This window comes from Carettochelys insculpta, chromosome 30, assembly GCF_033958435.1.
Source record: "Carettochelys insculpta isolate YL-2023 chromosome 30, ASM3395843v1, whole genome shotgun sequence".
In the NCBI taxonomy this organism is placed as follows: domain Eukaryota; kingdom Metazoa; phylum Chordata; order Testudines; family Carettochelyidae; genus Carettochelys; species Carettochelys insculpta.
The window spans coordinates 1403227-1424994 of NC_134166.1; the positions used below are offsets into that span (position 1 = coordinate 1403227).

Consider the following 21768-nt stretch of genomic DNA (forward strand, 5'->3'; position numbering starts at 1 on the left):
CAAGTGCTGAGTAAACCAGATGCCATTTCTCAGGGTCTCTCTTTACACCCCCACCCAGGGTCACACAGAACTTCAGGCTTGAGGCACCCAAGGGTCCTGACAGCAGCATCCCCAGCACTGCCCCAAGGGAAGACTGAGGCACAGGGACCTGGAAGAATCTTGTTCTAGTCTTCACCAGCAAGTCAATGGTGCAGCAGAACCTGGGAGTCCTGGCTCCCAACCCCCTGCTGTGTCCCACCAGACCCCACTTCCCTCCCAGGGCTGTGGAGAGGACCCAGGAGTCCTGGCTTCCAGCCCCACACTCACACCATCTAGCCATCATCCAGAGAACCCAGGTGTGACGAAGTGGATGTGTGAGGCTTTTATTCCTCTGGTTAGGTTGCACGTTTCCTACTGTGGGGGCCTCCGTTTCCCCAGGCTCAGTATCAGTGCAGAGTCGGTGATGGGAGGTTGGGTGTGACGCCTTCTCTCCTGTGCACAGTGGGTCTCCTGGCCATTTGTAACCAGGCAACCTGGTGACACTTTTCTCCCCTGGGGCACAGGACAAAGGACAAAGGGGAGCCCGGCTGGTTGGAATGGGAGCTGGGGAGTTGGGAGGCCGGCTGGAGAGGGAGGAAGGGGGCCAGGGCCTGGGCCGGGGACCCCTCTGGGCTCTGCTCCCCAGGATGGATGGTGCTGAGGCTTCTGGTTGCTGTGCTGACAAGTCGGTTCTGTGCTGTGCCCCTGTCGCCTGCTGAAGGAGAGTCACCTCCCCCTGTGGGGGAGCAGCCTGGGGAGGGGACCTCCCACCTGTGACACAGGCATCCTGGTCAACGAGGCCCTTGATGTCCTCTGGAAACTTGCTGCTGAACAGCAGCGAAGGGTCCTGTGGCACCTCACAGACTAACAGAACAGTTTTGAGCATGAGCTCTCATGAGCATCTGCTGAAGTGAGTCTGTGCTCACGAAAGCTCACGCTCAAAACTTTTCTGTTAGTCTATGAGGTGCCACAGGACCCTTCTTTGCTGTTACAGATCCAGACTAACACGGCCACCCCTCCGATACTTGCTGCTGAACGTGCACCCCCCTCACCTCCCTCCACTCCCATGGGGGGGGGCACAGATCAGCTGTGGGGCTCCGGTGACACCTGGTGCCCAAGCGGGTTAATGCAGCCAGCAGTAGCCCAGACTCCTACAAGCCAGCATGGCCTGGGGTGTGGTGAGAGTCCCTGGGGCCGGGGCCAGGCCCAGGAGAGGTGCTGGGGGCAGCAGGGCAGCCAGATCCCTGTCCCAGGGGCTTAGCTACAGCTGTGAACCTCCAGCCCACCCGTGACTCCCAGAGCAATGCAACCCCCCCCATTCATGGAACTCCCGCCCCCCAGGGAGCAGGGTGCCCCAGCAGGGGGGGACTGGGGCCACACAGCTCTGGGTGGAGGGAGCTGGAACGGCAGCATTCCAGCAGGGAGGGATCTGGCATGAGAGGAAGTGTGTCTGAACACGATGCACGTACACATGTGCGTGCACTCACGCTTGTGCAGGGAGAGCTTCACTCCCGGGTCACCCACACCTTGCACAGCTGTGCACAAGGCAGTGCTGCATGGTCTGGCCTGGCTGCAGCCCTGCCAGCTGCTACAGGCCACAGGGCGCTGGCCAAGGCAGGAAATGCCGCACAGCACTGTCCGTGCAAGGGTGGGGGCAGCCAGCGCATCTCCGGGAATGGGCTCACTTGCCTGTGCACCAGCTAAACATCCCCCGTGGCACCCACCCCTCTCCAACAGCCCCAGACCCCACCCGTGGTCCCAGCTCTCCTCCCACAGGCAGTCTCAGCCTGCACCTGCCCCAGGAGCTGCTTGGAGACAGGCCAGGGCACCCGCTCAGCTGCTCCAGCTCAGAGGGGCCAATAACACATGGTGAGCGCTCACCCTGCGCCAGTGCCAGGCCTGGCCTTTCCCAGTGTGGCTTCCCCCCGAGAGTCTCCCTGCAGGGGTGCAGCAGACCCAACCCTCCCCGCTTCCTCCTGCCCTGACTCCTCCCGCAGCAGCAGCAGGATCAGCCCTTCTGTGGTCTGAAAGCACCAAGGTGAGCGTCTGGTCTGGGTTCCCAGGGCCGGCAGGCTGAATACGCACTGGGACTAGCACGGGAGGTGGCTGGGCGGCACTGCAGCATGGCTGGGGTGGGATTCTCCCCCGGGGTTCTGCAAACCCTGTCCCCTGCGCACCCAGGGCGGTGCAGTCCTGCCAACCAGCGCCTGGCACTGGAGCCCCTCCTCCGTCATGGCCTGCCCTGGGTCCCAGGGAGCAGGACGGAGCAGCTGGCTGGGGCTGCACAGGGCCAGCACTGGGCTCTGCGGCAAGCTGGGGCCCTGCCAGTGGAGAGCAAGGCCCAGCCTTCCCCTGGACACACACTTGCTGGGGCAGGGGGTCCCCCATGCCTGCGTGTGGTCCAGAGCCCCAGCCTGGCACAGCCTCGGCACGCCGAGTGCAGGCAGTGGGCACTGGGCGGGGAGCACCACAGCCCATGCAATGGAGAGGCACCGCCAGGCCACGCACGACCCCCCCCGCTCTGAGCCGCCATCGCTGGGCCCACACGCGGAGCCACAAGGGACCCTGCAGGCCCAGCTCTGCCCAGCCCCTCATGGGGGCCAGCTGCTGAGGTTCTGACTGGGCTGCCCCCCCAGCACCGGGAGGGGAATGGGGCAGGGCCACGGGCACAGTGCAGAGGGCAGCAGGGGACTGCTGGGTGCACTTGGGGCCAGGCCCCCCCCAACACGCCTGCTCCTGAGCAGTCTCACACCACAGGCCCTGCCCCCAGCTCTGCTCGGCGCCCAGGGCCTGCCCCTGGCTGCCCCCACACCCCTCGTCCCAGGGCCCCTGGATTTGCTCTTGGGTCGGTTGCCCCAGTCCTGGACTTGGTGGTGAGTCTGCCTTGGTCTGACCTTGGTGGCTCCCTGCCCGAGGGGCCGTCAGCACCCGGCTGGGCTCAGCTTATTGACAGGGCTGGGGCCGGCCAGCAGCTCTCTCCCGAGAGGGGCCTTTCATTAGCGCAGCTGTCGGCTCACATCACATCAGCCATCAGGGACACGCGCCAGGGCCCATGAGCCCCCTTCCCAGAGACCCCCCACGCCAGCTGGGGCTGCTCCATCCACCCCAGCTGTGTCCCCAGCTCCTGCCCTGCAGTGGCCCTGGGCCGGCTGAGCCGGGCTTTCCCCAGCTCTTGGGGGCAGCGAGCGGGGCCAGCCCTGATCCGTGCGGGGGGCCAGGCACAGAGCTCTGGGTCCGAGGCTGCCCTGTGTTCTTCCTGTCTCTGATCTTCTCGCCCCGCGGGCGCAGGGGCCCCTGGAGGCCCTGAGCCTTGTTCTGCCCCACGCAGCCTCCGCAGCCCAGAGCTGCTGCTCCGTCAGCCAGCGGAGACGGGCACTGCCTCGCAGGGAGGGGTGGGCGAAGGGGCACAGCAGACTGGACCTGCCAGTGCCGCTGAGAGGTGCAGGGCCCCGGGTTGCTGGGGCTGAGGCTTGGCAGGGGGACTTCTCTGGCTCCTCCCCAGCCCATCTGTCCCTTTCCCCAGGTCAGTGTGTGCAGGAGGCTGCCCCACCGCAGGGAGCCTCCACTGGGGGACAGATCGAAGAGCCGCTCGACGTGTCAGCAGGACCTAACGGCCAAGGGGGATGGGTAGGGAGGGGCACCCCACTGGCGCCAGAGTGACCCCAAACCCCCATCCCTGGTCACCAGTAAGGGGAGCACAAAGGGCCTGGGCCTGCCCTCCGGATTGCAGCCGGGCACTGGGGCAAGGCTGGGGGCTGCATGGGGCCATGTCCTGCCCTCTGTAAAAGCTGCCCAGATGGGGGATCACCCCTGTCACAACTGGGCAAACAGAAGCACAAAGGCGGGAGGGGCTTGTCTGCAGTCACCCACTTGGTCCATGACAGAGATAAGATGAGAACCCAGGAGTCCAGGCTCCCACCCCCACCCCCAATCCAGCAGATCCATTCCTGTCCCAGAGCCAGACAGAGAACCCAGGAGTCCAGGCTCCCACCCCCACCCCCAATCCAGCAGATCCATTCCTGTCCCAGAGCCAGACAGAGAACCCAGGAGTCCAGGCTCCCACCCCCACCCCCAATCCAGCAGATCCATTCCTGTCCCAGAGCCAGACAGAGAACCCAGGAGTCCAGGCTCCAACCCCCACCCCCAATCCAGCAGATCTGTTCCCCTCCCAGAGCCAGACAGAGTCCGGGCTCCCACCCCCACTTCAACCTTAGACAGACAAGCACGGACCTCTGGGGCCCAGGCTGCCCTTGGTGCTGTCACTCCCATTCTCAAGCCAGCCTTTGAGTGGTGCAGGACCCGCTGTCCTCGAGGGGTCCCCGAGCCCATCAGAGCTTCAGCCTCCTTTGAGCCAGTTAGTGATGGGGGGCCTCTGGGTCCTCTCTGCTCAGAGCTACCTGTGTGGATGGACACCTGGCAGACCCCCAAGGGCTGCCCCAGGCACTGACACGGTGCTGCTGGGCTCCCAGTATGCCCATGGGTCCCAGGCCAGGGGCCCAAGCCCAGGGCCCCCATGGAGAGAGGGCCAGGTAGTGGGGCTGTGATAAGACGGGGTTTCTAGGCACAGCAGAGGAAGCAATCCAGGGTAATTTTGCTTAAGATCTGGGCCACTCACAGCCCCAGGCAGGGATTTCCCTCTCACTAAGGCAAATCCAACCAGCCACCACAGCCCCATTGGCCAGCCAGGAGCCACACATGCAAACCCACAGGCTTCTCAGCTGCTCTACCAGCACAGACCAACAACCCCGAACTTCGGTGAGAGGTTCTTAAACCTGTTTCACCCAACGCCACACACATTCTCCCGGGCCCCAAAGGGTCCAGCCACAGTCCCTGGTCAATGTGCACTTGGATCGTACCCAAACCACACGCGCACCTTGCATGGGCCTCTTCAGAGCTAAAGGTCTAGTAACAAAAAAGGAAGAAAAGGGTTAGAGAGAAGAATTGTTGAAGTGCCCCCTGCTGGGGCACGTCTCCCCCGATGGACCACGCCGCCCCCTGCTGGGGCACGCCGCCCCCCGATGGACCACGCCGCCCCGATGGACTACACCGCCCCCTGCTGGGGCACGCCACCCCCGATGGACCACGCCGCCCCGATGGACTACACCGCCCCCTGCTGGGGCACACCACCCCCGATGGACCACACCGCCCCCGATGGACTACACCGCCCCCTGCTGGGGCACACCACCCCCGATGGACCACGCCGCCCCGATGGACCACGCCGCCCCCTGCTGGGGCACGCCACCCCCGATGGACCACGCCGCCCCGATGGACTACACCGCCCCCTGCTGGGGCACGCCACCCCCGATGGACCACGCCGCCCCGATGGACTACACCGCCCCCTGCTGGGGCACGCCACCCCCGATGGACCACGCCGCCCCCGATGGACTACACCGCCCCCTGCTGGGGCACGCCACCCCCGATGGACCACGCTGCCCCCGATGGACCACGCTGCCCCCGATGGACTACACCGCCCCCTGCTGGGGCACGTCTCCCCTGATGGACTACACCACCCCCTGCTGGGGCACACCGCCCCCCGATGGAATACACTGCCCCCGATGGACCACCCTGCCCCCGATGGACCACACCGCCCCCGATGGACTACACCGCCCCCTGCTGGGGCACACCACCCCCGATGGACCACGCCGCCCCGATGGACTACACCGCCCCCTGCTGGGGCACACCACCCCCGATGGACCACGCCGCCCCGATGGACCACGCCGCCCCCGATGGACTACACCGCCCCCTGCTGGGGCACGTCTCCCCCGATGGACCACGCCGCCCCCTGCTGGGGCACGCCGCCCCCCGATGGACCACGCCGCCCCGATGGACTACACCGCCCCCTGCTGGGGCACACCACCCCCGATGGACCACACCGCCCCCGATGGACTACACCGCCCCCTGCTGGGGCACGCCACCCCCGATGGACCACGCCGCCCCGATGGACTACACCGCCCCCTGCTGGGGCACGCCACCCCCGATGGACCACGCCGCCCCGATGGACTACACCGCCCCCTGCTGGGGCACACCACCCCCGATGGACCACACCGCCCCCGATGGACTACACCGCCCCCTGCTGGGGCACGCCACCCCCGATGGACCACGCCGCCCCGATGGACTACACCGCCCCCTGCTGGGGCACACCACCCCCGATGGACCACACCGCGCCCGATGGACTACACCGCCCCCTGCTGGGGCACGCCACCCCCGATGGACCACGCCGCCCCGATGGACTACACCGCCCCCTGCTGGGGCACACCACCCCCGATGGACCACACCGCCCCCGATGGACTACACCGCCCCCTGCTGGGGCACACCACCCCCGATGGACCACGCCGCCCCGATGGACTACACCGCCCCCTGCTGGGGCACGCCACCCCCGATGGACCACGCCGCCCCGATGGACTACACCGCCCCCTGCTGGGGCACGCCACCCCCGATGGACCACGCCGCCCCCGATGGACTACACCGCCCCCTGCTGGGGCACGCCACCCCCGATGGACCACGCCGCCCCCTGCTGGGGCACGCCACCCCCGATGGACCACGCTGCCCCCGATGGACTACACCGCCCCCTGCTGGGGCACGTCTCCCCCGATGGACTACACCACCCCCTGCTGGGGCACACCGCCCCCCGATGGAATACACTGCCCCCGATGGACCACGCTGCCCCCGATGGACTACACTGCCCCCTGCTGGGGCACGTCTCCCCCGATGGACTACACCGCCCCCTGCTGGGGCACACCACCCCCGATGGACCACGCTGCCCCCGATGGACTACACCGCCCCCTGCTGGGGCACACCACCCCCGATGGACCACGCTGCCCCCGATGGACTACACTGCCCCCTGCTGGGGCACGTCTCCCCCGATGGACTACACCGCCCCCTGCTGGGGCACACCACCCCCGATGGACCACGCTGCCCCCGATGGACTACACCGCCCCCTGCTGGGGCACACCACCCCCGATGGACCACGCCACCCCCGATGGACCACGCTGCCCCCGATGGACTACACCGCCCCCTGCTGGGGCACACCACCCCCGATGGACCACGCCACCCCCGATGGACCACGCTGCCCCCGATGGACTACACCGCCCCCTGCTGGGGCACGTCTCCCCCGATGGACTACACCGCCCCCTGCTGGGGCACGCCGCCCCCGATGGACCACGCTGCCCCCGATGGACTACACCGCCCCCTGCTGGGGCACGTCTCCCCCGATGGACTACACCGCCCCCTGCTGGGGCACGCCACCCCCGATGGACCACGCTGCCCCCGATGGACTACGCCGCCCCCGATGGACCACGCTGCCCCCGATGGACTACACCGCCCCCTGCTGGGGCACGCCACCCCCGATGGACCACGCTGCCCCCGATGGACTACACCACCCCCTGCTGGGGCACGCCACCCCCGATGGACCACGCTGCCCCCGATGGACTACACCGCCCCCTGCTGGGGCACGCCGCCCCCGATGGACTACACCGCCCCCTGCTGGGGCACGCCGCCCCGCGATGAACCACGCTGCCCCCGATGGACTACACCGCCCCCTGCTGGGGCACGCCGCCCCCCAATGGACTACACCACCCCCTGCTGGGGCAAGCCGCCCCCGATGGAATACACCGCCCCCTGCTGGGGCAAGCCGCCCCCGATGGAATACACCGCCCCCTGCTGGGGCAAGCCGCCCCCCGATGGAATACACCGCCCCATGCTGGGGCACGCCGCCCCCCGATGGAATACACCGCCCCCTGCTGGGGCAAGCCACCCCCCGATGGAATACACCGCCCCCTGCTGGGGCACGCCGCCCCCCGATGGAATACACCGCCCCCTGCTGGGGCAAGCCGCCCCCCGATGGAATACACCGCCCCCTGCTGGGGCATGCCGCCCCCGATGGACCACGCTGCCCCTGATGGACTACACCACCCCCTGCTGCGGCATGCCGCCCCCTGATGGAATACACTGCCCCCGATGGACTACACCGCCCCCTGCTGGGGCATGCCGCCCCCTGATGGAATACACCGCCCCTTGCCGGGGCACGCCATCCCCGATGGAGCACACCACCCCCTGCTGGGGCATGCCGCCCCCCGATGGAATACACCGCTCCCTGCTGGGGCACGCTGCCCTCCCGATGGAATACACTGCCCCCGATGGACCACCCTGCCCCCGATGGAATACACCGCCCCCTGCTGGAGCACACTGTCCCCTATGGAGTACACCGCCCCCTGCTGAAGCATGCTGGCCCCTGATGGGGCACGCCACCCCAATGGAGGACGCTGCCCCCTACTGGAGCACACCACCTCCTGATGGGGCATGCCACCCCGATAGGGTACACTGACCCTGAGATGGTTCACAGCCTGCGGGGCAACTAAAGGGGAGGGACCTGGGGCCCGACCGATGCAACAGGAGATGTTCCTGGGTGAAGTGTTTGGCGCTGGCCAGGAAGACTTTTTAGCCAGCGATTGCTGGAGGGGGCAGTCACCCCACTGGGGCTGGCCGGTAGGACAGGAGGTGCCTCTGCACCAGGACAGCAGCGTGCAGCCCTGTCTTGGGGGCTGGGAGAGGGTCACACCCCAGCTGGCTTCATCCTGTGGATGTCCCACTTCTGCCCCACATGCTCCGGCATGGCAGTGCCAGCCCAGGGCTGGGGCCACGGTGACGGGGGGCGTGCGGGAGCTGTGCTTTGGAAACAGCCCCTGGTATCGACAGGCTGCCAGCAGCGAATTCAGCTCCTGGCTGGGGGCAGCTGGCTGCAGCGCGGGCAGATCAAAGCGCATTGATCAGGGGCTGGAAAGGCGGGGGGGTAATTAATGGGAACGAGGACACGTGTGCGCTGTCCAGCCACTCGAGTGTGTGACCTTCCCCACAGCTGGAAGCAGCCGGGTGTGTTTATAAAGCGGAGCATCGTGGGCAGCCTGACCCAGAGCTGCTCGGGAGCCACCCAGCCCGCACGCACGGCACAGGTAAGGCCCAGCCCCAGTGCTCACCCCATCTGTGTGGGGAGTGGAGCCCCAGCACCCACAGGGCGAGGAGCTGACAGCAGCCTCCTGCCACCGGCCGCATGTCGGGGGGCTATGACTGGACATGGGTGTGGGGTGAGCAGTCCCCATTGCAGTGGGCTGCCTGGCCCAGCTTGTGCTGCTCTCCTGCCTTGGCCCCGATCTCCAGGCCGCTGGTGGCTCCTCTCTGTGACGGAAGGAGCCCAGAGCCACAAGGGGGGGTCTGACTGCAGCCCCCCCCGACCTTGCTGAACAGTCTGGAAAGGCCCCAGGCTGTGAGCCCCAGCCCCCGGCTGCTGAGGCTCACAGAGCTGGCCTGGTTTCTCCATCCACAGACATGGCCACTCCCACAAGCGCCCAGGCAGGCTATCAGGCCTGCCTGCCCGGGTATCCCATACTGTGCCCATCCCCATAGCCTCTGGCCTCCTCCAGGTGCGAGCCCTCCAGCTTGGTCACCAGGGCTCTGCCAACTGAGAAGGCGTTTCCCAGACCCCGCACCATCCTGGCCAAAGGGAAGGTGATGGGGGGCACCTTCCCTGATCTGGGGCATGTGTGTGGGGTGAGAAGGTGGGCTCAGATCCTGGGGGTGACCCTGCTGGCAGCTGTACCACCTGGGAGGGGCTTCTGTGAATGGGGAGGGGGCTTGAACTCCCACCCAGCAGCCCCCTAGCAGAGACAGGCTCTCTCAGAACAGACCCCTACAGGCAGAGCAGGTGACTCTAACCCCTCAGGCCAGCCCCCCAGCACCCAGCACCAGCAGCATCATGGAGCGAGCTGTGGGCAGCACTTCGCCCTGGCTGTGGCCTCGTCTGCATGGCGCCAGTGGGCAGGACAGGCGGGAGGCACAGAGGGAGGGATCATGGTCAGTAGCCCAATGCCCCTGGGAAGCAGGGCTGGAGTGAGGATACCAGGTTCTCCGAGCACTGGCTTGTGGTGTGTGCCTCAGTTTCCCCAGCAGGACAGTGGGGCTGACCCTTCTGCCCACGGCCCAGTGTTAGGGAGGACATGTGTTCCCACTGTAACGCGGATCCTGGGGGCAGGGGCAGGGGCAGGGAAGAAGCCTGAGAGGTGCCTGTGTCTGGCCCCTGGGGATGGCCGGTGACACCACATAGTCCTCTTGTCCAAAGCATCCGGAGCCAGACACAGCCCTGGAAGGGTCCCGGCAGCAGTGCTGACCTGGGAGCACCTGGGGGTGGGGCAGGGCTGTTGGCGCATGCCAGGGTCCAAGGGTGGGCAGAGGGGAGCTGGGATAGAGGTGCGGTCAGGCCTCAGAGTGGCTGCTAAGAGCCCGGAGCTGCTGGCCAAGATCGTGCTGGGAGGAAGTGAGCTGGGGTGGGACAAGCGGGCGGATTGTGAGGGCGTGGGGGGCAGGGGGCTCAGGCTGTGGGGTCCATATCAGAGCATGCAGCTTTCCCCGTTCTAATGCCCACATCCAGGCTAGGCTCCCTGCTTGGCGGCTCCCGAGCTGCCAGCTCCCCTGTGGGGCTGATGGGGCACAGGGCTCCCCAGAGGTGGCCCTGGGAGCCCCCTCCTCCACCCAGGTCTTAGGCTGCTCTGCAAATGCCAGCAAAGGAGGCCCCAGGGGGGCAGAGGTGAGGGCCCTTAGCCGCAGGGTACATATGGGAAACTGGGACACAAGGGATGAGCCTTGCACACGCATGGGATGAGAGCTGGGAGCCCCAGCTTGGCCGCACGCACTGAACCCCGCTCCCCTCCCACTGGGGAAGGCGTGAGCCTGTGGCTGGGGACTGCCAAGGATGGAGCCAGTAGGGGAGGAGCCGGCAGAGAGGGAGGCCGGGGGGCTCTTGGTACTCGGAGCTGGGACAGAGGTGGGGGGCCATTAATCCTCACGTTCTCCTCTTCTCTTCCGCAGCGCACGCCAGACTGGCCCCGCCCTGGCCCTGCCCCGCCGCCGGCTGATATGTTTGATATTAGGTTGTTTTATTGGAAAACCAACTAAATATCAAACATATTCTTCCGGCGCTGGGGTCACTCAGCGCCACCCTGGGACAGACGCCACTGGCTCCCTCCACCTGCTTGGCCCCACCTCCACCGGGGCTTCTCGTGCCTGCTGGCAGGGCTGAGCTTGGCGCAGGGCTGGGGGGTAACTCCCGCTGCTCTCCCGACCCTTCGCAGTCCCCCTTTCCTGCAGCAATAAAGGTGTCCAGCCCCTGCCATCAGTGGGGGCTGTTTTGGCGGCGTGGGGCCAAATGCCAGCAGTGCAAAGCCTCTGGCCGACCTGAGCCAGCCGTGGGCCCTTGCCTTGGGCGCCAGGCTTGCCCCCAGCTTTAGGACAGGGAGCAGTGCAGTCCAGGGGCCCGTCCCCCAGAGGAGTCAGACTGATGCCCCATCCTTGTGCCCCACCCCGCTCACAGACAAAACCCCATCTCTCCCAGCCCTGCTGCCAAGCTGGGGTCAGGTTACCTGCCCCCTCAGACACCTGTCACCCGTGGCAGCTGGGCACAGGCCGAGCACTGGGGTGGGCACAGGCCCTTCCCGCCCCGGCGGGCGCCTGGAATCCACTGGCGCATGGCTGGGATGACAGCGGTGTCACACACGCCAGCTGCCCGCTTGCAGTGTCTGGAATGGAACGGACTCAGCTGTGAACAATCACGGCCCTGTGCTTGCCGCCTCCTGCGGGTCCTTCTCCCAGGCACTGGCGCAGTGTGCTGCAGGGATGGAGGGCCCAGAGGGGAACCTTGTGGGCCGCTCGCCCCCCCGCCCGTTGCCCCAGCTCACCCTGGCCAGGCTGGGGCCCCCAGTTCAGAAGCTGCGCTGGCCTGAGCTCGGGGCCCGGTTTAGCTCTCTGCGGGCCGCTCACAGGCCAGCTTTTCAGCGGGGCTCAGCGCCCAGTGCACGTCCATCAAGGGGGAGTCCAGTCCCTGGGCATGGGGGTCAGACCCCGAGGTGCACAGAGCAGTCATGGGGGGAGAGCTGCTGAGATTTCAGCTGGGCAGAGCCCTGGCCCTTTACACCTGACACCACCAGCCCCTAGAGCCACCACACTTGCCTGTCCTGTGCCCCCTGCGGAGAGCGGAGTGGCTGCCCTGGCTACTGCCCCCTCTGTGCCAGGCACTGGTGGGGCAGGCTGGGCTCTGGAGCACCTGCTGCGCGCCTGGCCACGGCCCATCCCCCAGCTGGGCAGAGAAAGCCCCTGGGAATTACTCCTGTCTCCTGCCAGTCTCCTGGCCCCAGCTGAGGTCGGAGCCGGCATTCCCAGCGCAGAGCTGGGCTGAACAGGCGGGGGTGAGAAACACACTGACTGACCCAGCAACCCGCACAGCCCCCACTGCTCCCGGCCTGCCTGGAAGAGCCTCCCCTGTGCCCCCAATAGAGAGCTGCCCTCCCCTTTACTGTGACCCCCTCTTTAAATCCTCCTCTGAACCCCCCCACTCACGCGTCCGACGAAGTGGCTCTTTGCCCACGAAAGCTTAGCTCCAAAATACCCGTTAGTCTCTAAGGCGCCACAGGACTTCTGTTGTTCTCGAAGATATAGACTAACTCGGCTCCCTCTCTGACACAATACAGACCTGTTACCCTGCCAGCCCCTCCCCAGGAAGCACCCCCCAATCCGACTTGGCCCCCAGCCGGTCAGGAGCAGGGGCCCTGGGACTAGGGACAGCCGGGGGCTCAGCCGAGGGCTGGGCCAAGGCACACCCTAAAGCTGAAGAAGTGGGACTCCCCATGGAAGCTCATCACCTAGCAGCTAGCAGTGCTAGTCGTTCAGGTGCTGGAGGACTGTTGCCTTCGATTTGTGAGAACGCAGGTGCCGAGGATCCCCACCGGCCCAGGGCCCCAGCACCCCAGTGCTGTGCGGCAGGACAGAGTCACCCACGCACCTGATGGGGGCTGTTTGCTGCCCATGGAGTGGCACTGAGACCTCCCACACACAGAGAGAGCGAGAGCCTCCTCTGCAGCCCCAGTTGGGTGTGGGAGGTGCCAGCTGGCTTCTGGCTCCAGCGGTGGAGGCTCCTGCACTGAGCTCCTGAGGTCCCAGGTTTGAGTCCCCCTGTGGGCACTCCCAGCAGCACGCAGGGAAGCCCTGTTCCTTCATGGGAGCAGGTGGATCCCCTCCTGCCAACATGGGGAGCTCAGGAGCCCCATGGAGAGGGGGCCTGGTAGACTTGTGGCTGCAGAGTGCCCATCAGCCTGCAGGGCAGAGCCAGTCTGGGGTGACCCCCCTGGAGAATCCCCAGACCCCTGTGCCCTTGTCCCAGGTGTTGCCCTCCCCTGGGCTCTGGAGCAGCTGCTGCAAGCAGGTCTGGTTCCCTCCCACATCACACAGGGGCCCTGGGACCTGCTTCCCAGTTGCTCACCTGCACATGGGTCCTAGACAATCCAAGTGCCACCAGGAAGCTGCAGGTGAGCGCAGTTCTCTGGGGGCAGCCCCTGCTAGGCCCCTGCTGAGAGCCAGGGGGTCAGCAGTGTGGCCGGCCAGCAATAGTTGCAGGGCTGGGCAGGCAGGGTCAAACCAACAGCCACTCAGGGCAGCTGGAGGTGTTCCACCAGGCTCAGCTCAGGCCCTGTGGTGGCTGCGCACAGGAGCCGGTGGACAGAGTCCCAGTGGCTGCAGACCTTGCCTGTTCCGCCGCAGCCCCCCTGAGCTTCATGGCTTGTGCTGAAAGGACCTGGATTGGGCCCTTTGCCCCAAGGCTCTTGAAGCTGCAGGAGTGGCTGATCCCCCCCAGAGGCAGGGGAATAGGGGTGTGTGTGCAATGCAGCCCACCTGAGAGCCCCCTTCCCTCTGCAGAGGGCTGTGCTTGGTAATGGAGGACTCCCTCCCTTGCAGGTCAGTGCAAGCCAGGCCAGGGCTCAGCCACAGCTGCTGAACTAGCCACTTGTTGGGAACAGAACCAGGCACTCTGGCTCCCAGCCCTCCCCCGGTCACAATGAACATAACACTCCAGTCTGGCCATCTCTGTCCTGGCTACCAGCCCACAGGTTCTAACCACTAGACCCCACTGCCAGAGCTGGGAGTTGTAGCCAGGAGTCTTGGCTCCTGCTCTTGTGCTCAGCCCTGTGGGCTCTGCTGCGTGCGGCATGGCCTTCAGGGGATGGATTCATGCAGCTGCTTTCCCTGGGGAGCGGAGACGGAGCCAGGTACCCACAGGGGCACAATCCACCCTCACACCCCTTGGTCTAGGAACCAAAGGCCTGAGGCAAGCCCAGGGCAGGGGGCTGAACCTTATGATGGGTGTCAGCACTTGGCAGCCTCGGACACCCCCAGAATAATGACCCAGGGCTGGGGGGGTGTCAGCATCGGGCAGTGTCAGACACCCCCAAATAACGCCCCAGGGCCTGCGGAGGGAGTGGGAGGGGATTCTCCATCACAGCCGTGTCCGGACTCCCAATGGGCGGTTTCGCGAAGATCTGAGCCCAGGGCCTGGGAGGCGGCTCTGGCCTGGGCTGCCCTCTGGCCTTGGGACTCTGGAAAGAGGAGAGCGGCTCCCCACATCACCCCCGGCCCACAGAGCAGCCTGTGCTTTTTATAACCAGGTCCCAGCTGTCCCGCGGGGGCCCAAATATGGCCCTATCCATGAGGTCATGGAACAGGCATCCCCGGGCAGGTGGTACTGAGACAATGGGGCCTTGTGAACAGGCATGTGGGGAGGGAGCAGAGGCAGCTCAGCCCAAGAAAGGCAAAGGCCAGGCGCCACCTGCCCAGGGCACGCTGATAAAACCCTCCACTGGGGCAGTGGCCAGGCACTTGGCTGCCCAGCCCAGAGCATCCCACCTCACTGCCCGGCTTCTGGCCGCAGGCGCTCATCTCCGCAGGCCAAGATGGAGGCCATCAAGAAGAAGATGCAGATGCTGAAGCTGGACAAGGAGAATGCACTGGACCGGGCCGAGCAGGCGGAAGCCGAGCAGAAGCAGGCAGAGGAGAGAAGCAAACAGGTGGGCAAGAGAGGCAGGCTCTGCCCGGTAACCCCTCGCCCGGGGCACAGACCCTGTACCCCTTGTCCCCTCATGGCAGACAGCAGTACTTCTCCCCAGAGCAGGCGGCTGCCCCTTGGGGGGGCTCGTATGCCAGGGAGCTCCTAGTCCTCTGCCTGGGATGGGGCTCGGCCCACACCCCCGCAAAGGAGGACAGCTGAGCTGGAGACCCTTGAGGGGCAGGAGCGGCATCAGCCCTCAGCTCCTCCAGATGGGGGTGCACGTGGTGCTGCCTTGGGCCCAGTGGGTGCTGAAGAGCCGGGAAGGGACAGGCCCAGAGCCTGGGAATGCCCGTCCTCCCATTGGCACCACCAGCACACGGGCACAAGGAGACGCTGCCACAGGCAGGCTCTGCCTGCCCCATGACAGCCAGCCAGCCAGCACACGGCCAGCTGGGACCCCTGGGCCACGGATGGGCACGCGCTGGGCTGGAGTCCGGGGGCTCCCCGGGAGCAGGACCTGGGAAGTGGCGGTGAATGTACCACGCCAGGAATGTGACACTGCTCCTGAGCCCAGGGTGCACCGTGCACACACCGAGCCTGTGTGTGTCCTGAACACGCCCACCCCACCGCTGCCGTCTTCACCACGCTCACAAACCTACCCCTTGGATTGTGGCTCACGTGCACGCACTCATGCACTCACACACACACTCGCTCATTCACACATGCTCACACTCACACGCACGCTCGCTCTCTCACTCACAACTCCCTCCCAGGGGCAGGGGGCTCACACACTCTTACCACCGCGCCCCGTGGGGCGGGAAAGCAGCGGCAGCTCTGCTGTAGAGTCCAGCCCAGCAGCTGGCGGGATGGGAGCTGGGTCTGGGCTGCGCCGGCTTCATTTGACCCTGGGCTCTGCCCCCTGCCAGGTGCACCAGAGAGGTGGCATGGGAGGGCAGCTCCACCTGGGGACCCCCCACTCACCAATCCTCCCCCCTCTGCCTGCATACAAGTCAGGAATGGCTGTGCCAAGGGCAGTGAGTCAGCCTCCGGGGCCAGCATGGAGCTGACCCCATCCCCACTGCCCCGAATGGCCAAGCCAGCCATGGGTCACAGAGCAGGGGAGGGTAGTGTCTGCGCTGGGCATGGCAGGGGGATCCTCTCTGAGGCTACACAGTGGGCCAGGGGACACATCGGGGGACACAGCCAGGCAGTAATGTGCCGCTCTTGCTGTTGACAGCTGGAGGACGAGCTGGCGGCCATGCAGAAGAAGCTGAAGGGGACAGAGGATGAGCTGGACAAATATTCTGAGGCCCTGAAAGATGCCCAGGAGAAGCTGGAGCTGGCTGAGAAGAAAGCAGCAGACGTACGTATGGCAAAGCCTGACCCCCCCACCTGTCTGGAGCACACGCACAATGCCACACACGTGTGCAGGGACACGGACATGCAAGGGGACACACCTGTCCACAGTAACACACACCTCAACAGACCCAGGAAGAGGTCGTATGCAGACAGACACACAAACACACACAGGCTGGGCTCCGTTGGGCTGTCCTTGTCGCCTGCTCTTCCTGTCTCCTGAGAGAAGAAACTAACCAGCATCCAGGAAGGGGGGCAAGACCCTGCCCCAGTGCAAGCAGCTCCCTGGGGTGAGAGGGAGCCCGGGAGCTGGGCACAGAGCTCACGTCTTACCCCACTGCAGTCACTGGGCCAGGGCCTCCTCGCTGGGGGCTGTTCTCATTGCAGGACTGGAGTGATAGCCACCTGTGCGCTCCCTGGTCCTGGGGCTGGCTGCAACCGTTTGGTCCCCTGGTGTAAGTCAGAGCAGCCTCAGGGCTCTTCTATCTCACTGAGGGGCTGTTCTGGTATCCGGAGCGCAGGGCACCCTGGCTGCATCTCCCTGCCCTGTGACTTGCTGGGAGTTGTGAGGGAGGGCAGGGGCGTGGGACCTGCCAGGACAGTGTGATGCCATCCCAGGGTTTCCCCAGACAGGAATCAGGTGCTGCTGCAGAGAGGACCCGGTCACACAGCCTGCCAGAGCCCTGTTCCTGGGTCTGCGTGCCAGCAGCTTGTGCATGCTGGGCATCTGCGGGGTATTAATAGGGTGCTGCATACCTGTCCAGTCAAGCACAGCTCGGGTTTCAGGCTGGCATGAGAGACGGGCCCAGGGTGACGGGGGCTGCTGTGGTCAGGCAGCTGGGATTTCACCCTGGCCTGGCACTGCCCCTCCCTGCCCTGGTGGGGTGGGGCTTAGTCACTTGCCCAGTCACAGGCCTTGCTGGCACTGGCAGCATTGGGTGCGACCCAGCTGCCGGGACAGGCAGACGAGCGCAGCCGCCATTTACCCAGGGGCTGACCCCACTGTGAAGCCAGCAGCGCCTGCCCCAGTGCGGACTGGGGTCTATGGGGGTTCTGCCTGTCTGCACACAGGGTCTGTGCCCACACAGTGCTACCAGGGCTGGAGGTGGAGCAAGCCTCAGGGCAGGTCAGGCCTTGGCCACCAGAGCTAGCCCCTTCCAGGCACGCAAGGCTCCCACCCCAGGACCTGGGCTTGCGTTCCTTCCCAGCTCGGAGTGAGGGAGGCTCTGGAGGTGAGAGTGAGTCAGAGGGCCTCAGCACCCTGGGGAGGCGAAGCGAGGAAGGGGGACGGGAGTAGCAGAGAACAGCTGTGCATGTGCCTGTCTGGGGTGGGTGTGTGGGCCTGGGTGTGCGCGCACGTGGGTCTGGGGTGTGTGTGTGTGGGTGGGTGGGTGTGCATGCCCTGGGTGTGCGTACATGGGTCTGTGTGTATGTGCATGGGTCTGGCATGTGGATGTTTGGCCCAGGTGTGAGTGTGTGGGTCTGCGTGCATGGGCCTGGGCTGTGCGTGCCTGGCCTAGGCAGGTGTGCGTGGCCTGGGTGTGCATGCAGGATGCTTTCACTCACTCCCCTCTCCTCATGCTCAGTGACGGCCCCGGAAGGTACTCATCAGAGACCGGACAGGTGCAGGAAGGCTGCCAGCGCAGAATGACACCTTACCCGGGATTCTCTCCTTTGCCCAGACAGGCTGCCAGCTCTGGGGGTAATGGCGCTCACCCTCAGCTGTCAAGCACAAAGCCTCCCCAGAGGACTGAGCATGCATGGCTGGAGTTAGTATCCCGGGGGGTAGTTCTGTGCCCAGGGCAGACAGTGCTGGCTCTGGTGTGAGCCCGTGCGAGGATCAGAGTCACCTCCAGGTCCGGGTGGTGAGTCCATGGCCAGGCTCGGAGCCTGAGCTCTCCTCTCACCACTAGGAGGCCAGGTAAGGCTGGCAGGCAGGAGCCCGCTGTCGGGGAGCTCACCCTGTGCCCAGGGTGCTCTTCCCCTGGCGGGGCAAAGGGACTTTCATCTCTAGGGCTGATGTGAGGCCACCTCTCACCAGCAAGAAAATCCCTTTGGAAGAGACTCAGTTGGGCCAACATGACAGTGGGTGTGCAGTCCCCAGGGTGTGAGGGGCTGCACATCGTGCGAGGTGTGCATGGGGCCATGCGGTGGGTGTGTCGTGTGCACGGGGCTGTGTGATGGGTGTGTCGTGTGCACAGGGATGAAAGGCTCTGCATCGTACAAGGCGTGCATGGGGCTGTGTGGTGGGTGTGTTGTGTGCACGGGGCTGTGTGGTGGGTGTGTTGTGTGCACGGGGTGAGGCTGTGCATCGTGCGAGGCGTGCAGGGGGCTGTGCGCTGGGTGTGTTGTGCACAGGGATGAGAGGCTCTGCATCATGTGAGGCGTGCACAGGGATGTGTGGTGTCTGTGTCGTGCACATGGAGTGGCTGTGTAGCAGGCGAGGTGTGCACGGGACTGTGCGGTGGACATTTCGTCTGTACGTGGAGTGAGTTTGTGTGCAGAGTGTGCAGGAGGTGCGAGAAAGTGTGCAATGTTCACTTGCAGTAACTGGGTGTATGGCGTACCTAGTGGGCCTGCGCATGTGAGTGTGTGGTGGTGCAGCGCACTGGCACCACCGGCTGCAGGAAGGGACGTCCCCAGCTCCCTGTGCTACTGGGTGGTGCCCTGAGCTGTCCGGCCGGGAGAGCAGCTTCCGGTAGCAGTGTGACAATGTGGAGTCACAGACCGCACAGCCTGACCACAATGAGAACTGGGAGAGATACGGCTCCTTTCAGTGGCTGGGCTCTTCCTGTTCCCGTGTGCCAGGGATCCCAGCTGTGCAGCCCACGCACAGAGTGGCCAGGAAGGTAGGGCGGGAACTCAAGCTTGTGCTCATGCCCTGGGCATGGAGACGAAAGGGCAGCCAAACCTCCCAGGAGATGTGCTGGTGCAAAAAGCCCTCACAGGAAGTGCTGCCCGGGCAGCATGGCCTGTGGAGGAAACCAGGTGCAAGCCAGGGGCAGATGCAGGGTGTGTTGGGGATGGGAAGGGCAGTGGCTGGGACTCCACCTCCTCTACGGCCCCCGGGGGCTTTGGTAACTAACTCCAGCAGTTCCTGTGCAAAGGAGGGGCTCCCACGCCTGCTGAGTTCCTGCTCTGAGGCCTATCGCAGCAACGAACCAGTGCGACTGGCACTGCACCCTCCAGTGAAGGAAGTCGGGTCATCCTCAGGGCTGACTTCACTCCCTCCTGCTCATTGGCAAGCCTAACGCCGCTGCCTCCTGGGGAGCAGCTTCAGGCCACCCAGGCTGGGGAGCCTGCACAGGCAGTCAGAGGGGAGAGGGCCTGTGGCCAGGTGCTGGGGGGGCCAAGCAGCTGCTGGGAGGCAGCTCCCAGAGGAGCCCCGCGGGTGAGGAGAGGCGAGGCGCTGAGGGTGCTGTTCTCGCTGCTCCTGGCATTTCAAAGCAAAGAGCCTGGGAGATGGATGTGCGCTAAAAGGCTGTGAGACCCTGTCCCGGGGTCCAGGCCCAGCTCCAGCCTATCTGTGGCTTAGGAATTCTTGAGTCACCCATGCCGTGGAAGGAGCTTGCTCTGGTGGAAATAGAAAAGGCATCATCGGCCCTGGCTGGGGCAGGGTGAAAGCGCTGTGGCCCTCTTGACAACTTCACAGCGCTGCTATTGTTGGCCATGGTTTCCAGGATAACAATAGCACAAGTGGCATAGGGTTTCGCTCCCCTCCTGCCCCCTGTCCATCATGGGGCTAAGGACTGTCAAAGTGCCACACAGCTGCTGCAGGGAATGAGAAGGGGACAGGCTGTTCTGATTTATCGCCCACAGACATTTGAGGGTCAAAGGAGCTTTCAGCACCTTTCATTGACTCCGCTGCTCCGACCTTGCCATGTTGACTGATGGGAGAATACCTGCCTGAGCTGAAACAAGGAGGAGAAAGTGCTCCCTGCTGACAGGAACCAGAAACTAGCCCCCTGACAGTTCATCAGTCCTGGGAGCAGCCTGAAGGTTCAGTGGGGTGCCTCAGGGCAGCACGAGTTAGGAATATCCATCTTTCAGTGCAAGCCCAGCTGGCTAACCGGACACTGCCAGGAGATGCAGGATAAAGAAAACAGGCTGCTCCCAGAATGCCCTCCCCCTCCACTCCTAAGGTCAATCTTGAGAACCAGGTATTAAAGAGCCGCCTAGATGCTGGTAAAACTTTGGGGTGGGGCAGGCTACCAACAAACGGGAACACATTGGCTCTGCAGCAGCCACAGCATGGCCAGGGATGTTTCTTCAACCCTGGAGGCTTTATGTGGGGCTTCCCCCTATAGCCCCGAGTCAGGAGGTATTTCAGGGTGTGAGTAATCCCAGTATGCTACTCCTGGTCTTACAGTGAGGCTCATGCTTAAGCACCTTTCTGAACCTGAGACTCAGGCAATAAGGATGAGGCCTCTCCGGTCTCCATCTCCTTTCCTTCCACTTCCCTCAGCCCCTTTTCCTGTCATGTCTTTGACTGCTGTTTTCATTCCCCTCTTCCATAACTTTCTGGGCTCTCCAGGTTCTCAGCGGCTTGGTATCACCACAGACTGTACAAACTAGGAGTCCTACAACACCTTAGGAGCTAACGGCTTTATTAGGGCGTGTATCACTTTAGTGCCAGCACTGCCCCTCTGCCATGTGTTTTGGACAAACCAGATGATCTCTGCACCAAAGGGTAAATGGGCACAAATAGGAAGTCAAGAAAGGGAACACACACACCTGTAGTGAACACTTTAACCTCCCTGGACATTCAGTAAATGATTTAACAGTAGCCGTCCTTCTACCAAAAGCCTTCAGAACTCTATCACAAAGGGAAACAGCTGAACTAGAGCTTATTTGCAAATTCAATACTGTACAATTGGTCCTCAATAGGGATCTAAATTGGTTAACACTCTGCAGAGGCAACTCCCCCTCAATGGACATTCATGTCTCCCCATCAGCTGCACTGAATGGCCACAGTCACCCTGACTGAGCACCCTCATTTACAATGGAGAGTAATCTCTTTCTGTTGCAGTAATTTTCTTATGTATGTATCTGCCTTTGTAGTCCCACCCCAATCCATCTGATGAAGTGGGTTTTACCCCGGAAAGCTTATGCCTTAATAAATCCATTAGTTTCCAAGGTACTACAGGACTCCTAGTTGTTTTTACAGTACAGACTAGCACAGCCATCCCTCTGAGACATCTCATGCACAGTAGGTTTAAATCTAGATGTTTTTACACAGAAATCCCTCCACTGAGTCAGTGGCTACTTGTCTCAGAGTATGGATGGAGTATAGCTCTCTGGACCTGGAGCACACAAATTACAGCTGAGGACAGAATTTCCTATTCATTCTCCCAAACTGAAAAGGGCAGTTTCTCTCAAATCTGTCTACACACTGAAGTTCCACCAGATTAACATAAATCAGGTTGAAAATGTGTGCAGTTAAACCTCTGTGTGCACACACACACTTTGGTTTAAAGCTAGTTCTATCAGCTGGGTTGTAATCGATTCGAGACAGTCCTTGGACGGATAACTAA

The 21768-nt window shown here is 64.0% G+C and overlaps 1 protein-coding gene across 7 annotated transcripts in view; it reads left to right on the plus strand.

The window, feature by feature from the left end:
• Window positions 1-14723: 14723 nt before the first annotated feature.
• The window catches only part of TPM3 (tropomyosin 3), a 35663-nt gene continuing 28618 nt past the window's right edge, over window positions 14724-21768 (plus strand). For all 7 annotated transcript variants that reach the window (XM_074981158.1, XM_074981157.1, XM_074981155.1 and 4 more), the window contains exons 1-2: window positions 14724-14897; window positions 16116-16241. In XM_074981158.1, coding sequence (XP_074837259.1) covers window positions 14784-14897; window positions 16116-16241 — 240 coding nt within the window. In that variant the 5' untranslated portion in view covers window positions 14724-14783. The remainder of the gene's footprint in view (window positions 14898-16115; window positions 16242-21768) is intronic.